This window comes from Stegastes partitus, unplaced genomic scaffold, assembly GCF_000690725.1.
Source record: "Stegastes partitus isolate 25-593 unplaced genomic scaffold, Stegastes_partitus-1.0.2 Scaffold3674, whole genome shotgun sequence".
In the NCBI taxonomy this organism is placed as follows: domain Eukaryota; kingdom Metazoa; phylum Chordata; class Actinopteri; family Pomacentridae; genus Stegastes; species Stegastes partitus.
The window spans coordinates 15,134-24,261 of NW_007581405.1; the positions used below are offsets into that span (position 1 = coordinate 15,134).

Below are 9,128 nucleotides of genomic sequence, written 5' to 3' on the forward strand. Positions count from 1 at the left end.
AAATTTCTGGCTATTGCTCAGAAATAAAAATAAATCACAATATCTTGAGAATAGATGCAGATCCATACTAAATCACAAAAAGATATAAATGTGATTAATTATTTCACAATTAAAATAAGTAATCTAAAACTAAATTAGAAAATGAAGAGGTCATACTGATAATAATACTGAAGAAATAAAACAATATTGCACATGATTAAAAAAAATCACAATAAACAAACTTGCACATGAAACCGAAACTGATCCTAAACATCCTACTGAGAGAGTAATATTGGAAATGATATTGACCAAATTGTTTAAGGAAATAAAGAATCATTAGTTGCAGGTAATAATTCAAAATGAGCTCCACCTCAACCAACTACAACAATGAAATCCTGCTTTCATATTCATACATGAGTGAAAATGTAATCATGTAATATATAGTAGTATAACAGCCACCAGGGATATTGTTCTGCATTATGTGTTTTTCCTTTTTATGTTCATTTTTGTGTCAACACTTTCTTTACTTCAGCAACATTTTCAGTGCATGAATTTTACCTTTAACAGAGTCCTTTACAGAGTGAGACTAGTAGTTTTACTTAAGAAATGGTGTGAATACTTCCTCCACCACTAATGTTGAATAGATTACTGCATATAGCAATCATAAAAACCTGCACACAACCAAATGAGAGCCCATGTGACAGATTCTCAGCCATTCACACCGTGGTGCACATAGAATTGTTAACAAACAACATTATTCAAAATGCCATCTGTTGGATACAAAGCGTTGGTTGTCCTCCTATAAGCAGGTGTGCATTCAGCTACAGACGCTGCACTGACTGCTGTTAAAGGATCAACAGACAGAAAAGCACTTTCACAACTGCAGCATTTCAGCGTTAACAGTGCACCTGTTACACATTTCCAAAGTTGTGGAGACTGTTAATGTAACCTGGTCGTAAAGTACAGCAACAGAGTTACACGCGATCTGTAGTAGCATGAACACTGGCAAACTACCTCCGAATTTAAAATGTTCAGACACAGATATATAAAGAACAAACACACAACTCTTCAGACTTCATCCAGGCTGTCAGCAGTTCAAACCCAGGACACGACCACTTCACCTGCCCAGTGCATCTGCTGCTGCCTGTCTAATATACACTGATTTTGGCTTTGCTCAGTGGAAGCTCTGTGAAATAGTAAATATCAGTTTTGATAGTGAATTATTATTATGTGCAAGAACCCAGATGAATCTTATCTTAAAATTATGAAACTTGTGCAAACTGTTTACTGCTTACTCAAAGTGAATTCAAGAGAATCTGTGGCTTCTTTAGTTTAGAAAACTGTTCTATAGCTTTTATAAGAAATCCCCAGCGTTCTGCATCAACAGTGGTCAAATTACTTGAGTGTGGTTTACGAGCAGAGAAGTTTGTGGTCTGGATTTCTTTCCGCGCACTCTGTTATCACAAGCACACCTCGACAGGTTCAGTTTAAACCCTCTCAGTGCAAGTCACACAACATCACACTGTGTTTAATATCATATCATATCATTTATTTAGAATAGAAGAAAGCACAAATGTATTTACATTCACATGTACAGTAGCATACAATACAATTTTACAGTTACACACTTCTACCTGGTCTGTACAAGGTTAAAGTGACAATTTCGGTTTACAGTGTGGAGCGATGGAACAACGTCCCTCAGTCTCTACTGATCTCTGAAGGTACTTTTCACCTGAGCTGGTGATGCAAAACAAACATGGATCAAAATGTAGAAAATATCCGTCTGGTCTCACGTTTGTAGTTATATATGACATTTGTTAACTTCTTATGATTCCACAGAGAAGCACTGACAACAGATGACGTGAAAAATCTGGATAGAGTTGATCTTTTTTTTTTTAACTGTATATTTCCAAAATACAAACATTAAAACATCTTTATGCTGTAATTTTGACCACATGAGAGCCAAAGATACAAGCAACACAATTAAGGCAAGAAATCTGAAGGTGTTACATCAACTTTTCTTCCTTAATCAGAGCTTGTTTCATGACGAGCTTCTCCACTACGGCTGTGATCTAAAGTGCAACTGCCACACAGTCCCTCCGTGCGTCTGTCATCATAGCACCATGGTGGGGATGTGGTGCACCAGGGGCATCTGGTGGGGCATGGCGGTCATCTGTGGGGGAGGAGGGGGAGGAGGCGACACCTGGGAGGGCACGTCCACGCCGGGCGCCACCGGCTTGTGCCGTGCGCTCTTCTGGTGCGCCCTGAGGCCCGCCAACTGCGAGTAGGCGCTCTGACAGACGTGGCACTTGTAGGGCCGCTCGCCGGTGTGCAGGCGGACGTGGTTGCGCAGCGTGGACGACTGGCTGAAGCGGCGATTGCAGAAGCGACACACGAAGGGCTTGTCCAGCGTGTGGATGCGCATGTGGGAGCGCAGGTTGCTGCGAGAGTTGAAGCCGCGGTGGCAGATGACGCAGCGCATCCGACCGGCGGTGGTGGAGGGGGCGGAGGAGGAAGAGGAGGAGGAGGAGGGAGAGCAGGAGGAAGGGCCGTCACAGGGGTGGGAGTCATCTGGGAGAAGAAACAAGGAGGAGGTGGGTTAAAAACTTCATATGGATGATACTTGCTCCGCGGTTTATTTGTATTCTTTGTGCTAAAATTGAACAAATCGAGCTTTACTCACCATTTCTGCTTTTCTTCTGGAGTTCTTCATCTGTTCCAGGAACTCCAGGGATTCCCAGGAACGTGTTGTGGGTGTTTCCATACCAGACGAGCAGCTCCTGGTCTGGTGGGATGGTCTGTGGTGGCAAGACAGAGCGCAAATGCTCAGTATTTTAACATATAATTTCAATGCGTTCCTTTAAAACTGGTGCAAAATCCAAGTTACAAAAACCACATGTTCCAGTCTTCTTTTAACCAGCAGGCGGCGCTGCTCTGCAGAATATTTGCACGATCCCTCCAGTCCTTCGGCCTGCTTTTTAAACTGCTGAGCAGTAGCTAATCCAAAGTGCATTCTCACCTCCACGGCCTTGTAGAAGATGCTGCTGCCGATCTGCACCACCTCCAGGTTTTGCTCCTGCTCGTTCCGGGCGCATTTGATGTAGGTCATCCAGCTGCGCTGATCCTCCTGACTGGCATCGATGAAGTAACGCACTGTGCCGTCTTCGTTGAACACCTGAACAAAGCAAACGATGTAAACACACACGAAGGAAAAAATGCCTAAAGTCTGACTCAGGATTCTGGGGTCACATTAGGTCAAAATCTTTCCTGCAGACGAACTTGTGCTCACCTCCCACATCAGGTTGTTGTTCTTGAACAGGTCCACGTGTTCAGGGGACAGGAGTCTCCCTGTGAAGGGGCCCATCTCGGTCCCAGCTTTGATCCAGGTCTTTGAGAAGATTCCCAAACCTTCTCCAGGGATCGAGCTTTGTGCGATGATCACCTCTGTGGGCAGCACCAGGCTGGACAGCTTCTGCACCTCTGCAGACAAAAAGAAGCAACGTGAGCATGAAGAATGGAGATTAAAATAACGACAGGGAACTCTAGATGATAGAAATAACAACCGCAGTGACATATTTTAAAATGTTTTCATGTGAATGAGAGAAGCTGCAGATTAAAGAGCGACTCAGTGGTCAGAGATGTTCTGAGGGTGAGAGAAGCCCAAAGCTGCAAAAAGTCCTGAAAGCAGCAAATGAACTGGATCTTATTTTAGTCACGAAATATTAAGCTACACCTTATCCTCCGTTTAATTCGATTATCTGGCTGAATTGAAAGTTTTTGTTGTGCAAAACCCCCTCGGAAAGCATTTTCATCCGCAGCAGAAAGGGGGGAAAAGAAAAGAAAAAAAATCGTGCGTCTTTAATGTCAAAATCAAAGATTTTTTTTTTTTTTATTTCAGGCTGCGAAAAAGCTCGGCCGAATAGGGGTTAAATGGTCCTCTATTGCCCAGGGTCCAGCAATTTGTCATGCTTCAGATGTGATATTCATTAAAGTTTACTGGAAAAGAAACGGCTAATTCCAAATTCATTATCCTTTTAAGAACTTTGTAGCAATAAATTTGCGCTGAATGAAACGAGGACTTGTTTAAAAGACTCAGGAATTTCTGCAACAAAAAAATGGAAAGGCGATTAGATGGTTGACATGCAATGAATAGCATTAGATTTAGCCTTCACGGTGCATTATGCGAGGAACAGCAAATCTTTTAAGGGGAGAGAAAGAGAAAAGCTCCGGAGCCCCATAGCTGCCAAGAGAGGAAAAGAGACTGCCCGGAGATTGATGAATGCGGGATAAAAACCCGGGACATCTCAAAGAAAGGAAACCTTTCTCTCCTCGAGGTTTAAGTGGAAACTTTCCCAGGTCAAGCACAAAGTTAACCAAATGAATTTAATGCCCTGCGTCTTTCAATCAGCGGCAGTTACACGCCTAACAAGCCTCTAAACGCGAGGTCCCAGAGCTCTGAAAGGGTTAACGCGTTAAATGGCTCGAAATAAACGCAGCAAAAAAATGAGGGAAAACGCAGAAAACAGCGAGGAGTTCGTGGGAGAAACTTTGGGGTGAAAAAATTCCAGGGGAGGCCAGTGGAAGTTGTTTTAGTGTCTCAGAATTTATCCAAAAAAAATGTGTTGATTCTGCTGAAAAATGTACAAATTTAGTGTCACGTTGGGGACAAATAAATGAAATTTCCAGTGTGGGGATTCTTAGATTTGTTGCAATTAATTTATTTTTAAAAAATGCATTAATCCAATTTAAATGTACTTTTATGAAAATATGTATTCTATTAAATAAATCCTGATATCTGTCCCTGCAAAGTGCAATTAAAGACGCACTTTTACGCACAGTTGGCACTTACTTTACGCATCAATAACTGCAATAAAAAAAAACTTCCAAACCTGCACACAACTGTGACCACACAGTCTGGACTTAAGGATTGCATTTAAATAAAAGCATTAAAAAGTAAAAGCAGCAGGTGAGCCTACCTCCAGCGAAGGACTGGGCCAGCACCTCGGCGGTGAAGGCGGTCTTGGGGTTGCTGCCGCTGCCGCTCTGGCGCTCCTCCGCCAGGTGTTCTCCCAGCACGTTCCTCCACCTGCCGTACAGAAAACTGTGCAGGATGTCCGAGGTGATCACGTCCGACAGCGAGCGACTCGGACACTTAAATCCAGACTTTAGTGCCAAAGCATCGGCGGGAAGCACGGAGCCCATGTTGCAAGACGCACAGAAAAAAAAAGAGCGAGAGAGAGAAAGAGAGAGAGAGAGAAACGGAGAGACCCCAGAAATGATATTAGTGGCGCAGCTGCAAGGAGACACGCAGAGCTGCTGTTCAGTCCGTCCTTTCTGCTCCAAGCTGTGCGCGTAAAACTGCCCTGCCTGGCTGTGAGGGTCTCTTTATATAAGTGGCTAGTGTGACCCCTGTCTAATTACTTATTAATGACACACCCCTCGCCGTGTGGACCTGCCTGCTGCACCAGCACAGGCATTAAAAACGCGCAGGAGAGAGAGAGAGAGAGGGGAGAGGGGGGGGTTAAGAGTGGCCAAAACTTTATTTTAATTATCTGCGCGTAAAGACGCACATTAAAGTAGGATTTTGTGCAAAGTTGCGCATGCATGCTTGGTTGAAATGTAATTTTTCACTATTTAAAGACAGAAAAGATTCAAAATTGAAGTGCGTAAAAGCATAAAAATAAGAAATAGATTGTTGCACACATATTTAACAGCCTGTTTGTACGCATGAAAATCAATTAAAATAAATGCATTTTGTTTGTTAAAATAATGCAACAGGATGATTTTTTTTAAAGACGTGAAGACAAAAGAACAGAAAAGTGTCAGTTTGAAGTTTCTGTGCGCAGAAGTGGGTCATTGAGTCTGGGAGTTGCTCGCCTATTTTTTTCTCAGGCATTTGGTATTCATGCGGTGGTAATATTAATTTTTTTTGTGAGGAGTTAGCGCGGGAATAACAAGAATGGAAACAAGCTCGACGTGCTGGTGTTTCTCTCTCCTTTTTTTTTTACAGCATTGTTCACATGCAAAAAATGCAAAGCTGCTTTGACGTGATTCACTTTTTTCTTTTTCTTTTTCTTTTTTTTCAAGCCCTTGTTGAGGTAAGCGGTTTAATATTCATGGATGTTCGGAGCCCCCTCGGTATTGTGGCAACGTTTAGATGAGTATATATGGCCCTTTTCTTCTCTATAGTCACAGTCCTCTGTGTTTTTTCCTCTCTTGCCTATTTTTCGGGCTTGATGGACTGGGGCTAAATGGGCAGTTTTCCTTCTTTTCCAGCAGAGAGGACATCTTTATTCCATCCCCGGCTCACAGGTTTCCTATTCAGCTCCCCTCCAAGTAATGTCAGGGCCCTGAAAAGTGCTGCAAATCAATCTTTCATGGTGTTTTGAGGGCAATTTGACATCCATGCACTCCTCTTTTCACTCCAACAACTACAAGGGGGATTGTCCGAAAAAATGGGCAAGTTGTGCTCTCTCTTTCTCTCCTGGACGAATATGGACTATGGCAATGTAATGGGAAAGAAGATATGGCAAGTAAATACAATAGCGGAGAGGTTTTTTGAGCAAGCAGAGATAGTGAAAAGGCAAGGTGAGTGACAGGGCACGAAAAAAGATTACTGTGAAACAGCTGCTTTTTATGAGCGGGCCCCTCCTACATTTGTCTCCTTTTCCCAGATGAAATTTCTCCGCGCTTTCAATGGGATTCTTTCTCATCTAGATTGATTTACATTTATAGCATTCATCGCACAAATCCGAGGTAAATGGCGGGGACAGGGGGGTGGGCCGCTTCTTTATTAAAGAGGAATTAAATGAATTGAATTGGGGTAACGCATGGATTTGATTTGCTTATTTATGCATTAACCTATGGCATTATTTGGAGCTGGTAAAGCCGCGGGCATGTCAGCAATAGCAAATCATCCTGCTTAGCTGTTCCATTGTAAAACAATTTAAGCTATTATTCTGTCCATTTAAAGCTTATCAATTTAATGTGGATGATTGACAATTATTGCACAAAGAATACGGTAATTGTTGGATTTCAAAGAGCTGCTGGGAAACCTATCAAAGAAAAGCGTTTGTTTGTGGATAAATAGGAGAGTTTTACGCTTATCCGCAATCTGCCCGGAGAAAAAGTGAAGCAAATAGACTCGAGCACGTATTTAAAAAAAGATTTAAACGTTTAAACTTAAAGGAGTTGACGGCTGAGATGGTTAAAACAGTAGAAGAAGGTTGAATTTTGGACGAAAGGTGCATTTATTTCGTGCGTTTTGCAGGAAAAACAATGCGTAAAAATAATTGTCACTTGCTCAAGTATCCACATTAAGAATAACTGAGTCAGGCCTGCTGCAGGGAAACACACACAAACACACACACACACTTCTGCAAACTGCAAGCGGGGAGAGAAAAAGGAGCGCAGAGTCTCCCGGGATCCTCCGCGGTGTCATTAAAAACAGATTAAGGTAGCTGCCACAGTGTGCTGGATACTGAAGATCGGCTTATCTGTTGCAAAGGTGAGAGCGGTGCGGTCCCTCCTTTCCCTAAAGAGCTCCTTTTTCCCTCCTCCTCCTCCTCCCTTCTGTTGTTGGACAGGACCGGGGGGGAGTCAGGACACCTGCTGGATGTGGAGGAGGTGGAGGTGCGCGCAGCACCGCCATTTACGCAGCGAGGAAAAGCGTTTTTTAAATTGTTTGGCTCGTCCCACGCCTTGTTTTCTACAAATATTAAATTGTAAAAATGGGTCCATCTTATGTTCCCACTTAGTTATCAGATACTAAAGCAATAATTTAATCATTATGATGTAATTCAATGCAAAAACACAAATTCCTGCATGAATTAAACGAAGATATTTTAATTTCTTTCTCTTTATCAGCAAGTAAATATTTTGAAATGGGCCTTTTTTTGCATGAGTACCTTCACTTTTAGGTACTTTGAGTAGATTCTGACAAACGGAAGTATGGTGGCACTGCTATTTTACTTGTATAAAAGCCTTCATTAAATCTTTCCCTACTGCTCTTTACAAACAGTGAACATGCACAAACAAAGCAAACAAATCAATAAGAAATCCATTCACTGCTGCTATGAGGGGTTATGCAGGAATGATGCAAGTGCTCAGATTTTTATGTGAAGTAAAACACAAAATAAATAAAATGTACTCTATCACAAGTCCTGCATTAAAAGAAAAATGCTTCAGTAAAAGTCCAGGAGTGTCACCAGATAAATGTGACTCACTTCATTCTTACTGTTGTTGTTGTATTTTGTTACTGTAGTATTTTATTGTTGGTGGTTCAGGTGGAGCTTTTTTCTGCTTTATAATGTTGGACAATGCCTCGATTATATTTTATGTTAATCATATAAATTCTAAGTCATATCTCTGCCAAAATAAACAAATAAATAAATTAAAAAAGCATGTGGAATACACAACTCCAGGGACTGGCCTCTGAAATGGCCAAAAAAATCTGAACACCTCAGTAAATTACAAGCACATTCTATATCACTTAACAGGACACATATTTATGCACAAAAACTACATTATAAACAATTAAAATAATCTAATATGTTAATATTTTGCTCACAATTATTACCCAAAACAGCAGACAACCACGTGTTTAAACTCATGGTGATCTACTTTTGTTTTTGTGGATTGTTTAGTACCAGTGAAGAAGAAACAGGATCCAGAAATCAGCAGCAGAGCTCCAACTCATGTCTGCTGATAGTGAAACACTACTCACCCTGAGCTGTGCTGTGTTCAGGAGCAGTGCTGCTGACCTGCAAGCAAGCAGAGAATTATTTGAACAAAGCAGAAGATATGTCACTTTGATTTCCTTTCACACAAATCTTAAATGCAGCTTGTTCTAATGACCCCACGTTGTGATTTACTGAATAAAGTTAGTTTTAGTTTTTTGGTTTAAAATCATAAATGAGGTTTATGAAATGTAAAACCTCCCTCTGCCCCTGTGTAATAGATAAACAAGGCCAGCAAATAACCCCATGGATGAGAAAACGTACCCCAGAGTGGCTCATATTGATAATAAACATGTTTCTCTAACTCAGCTATTTGGTACAACTGTATTACTGCGGCCACAAAGGAGCAGCAGGTCCAAAGTGTCCACAGGGACGGCACGTTTAAGAGGAAGAGGATCAAAATCAAGGACT

General features: G+C 41.7%; 1 protein-coding gene across 1 annotated transcript; it reads right to left on the reverse strand.

Annotated features, from left to right (window-relative positions):
- Positions 1 to 2,092: 2,092 nt before the first annotated feature.
- On the reverse strand, positions 2,093 to 5,181 carry prdm12b (PR domain containing 12b). Its single transcript, XM_008306494.1, has 5 exons — positions 4,956 to 5,181; positions 3,269 to 3,459; positions 2,999 to 3,154; positions 2,663 to 2,777; positions 2,093 to 2,550 (listed from the first exon to the last, which is right to left on the reverse strand). Exons 1-5 carry the CDS (start codon positions 5,179 to 5,181, stop codon positions 2,093 to 2,095), a joined length of 1,146 nt encoding a protein of 381 aa, XP_008304716.1.
- Between the last annotated feature and the right edge of the window lie 3,947 nt (positions 5,182 to 9,128).

What these genes read in the sequence shown, in the direction of transcription:
- prdm12b (XM_008306494.1), bottom strand. Translation starts at nt 5,181, where the DNA reads ATGGGCTCCGTGCTTCCCGCCGATGCTTTGGCACTAAAGTCTGGATTT. An exon ending in ACAACAACCTGATGTGGGAG is followed by an intron (nt 3,155 to 3,268) that starts GTGAGCACAAGT and finishes TGCTTTGTTCAG; the next exon opens with GTGTTCAACGAAGACGGCAC. An exon ending in CCAGAAGAAAAGCAGAAATG is followed by an intron (nt 2,551 to 2,662) that starts GTGAGTAAAGCT and finishes TTCTTCTCCCAG; the next exon opens with ATGACTCCCACCCCTGTGAC.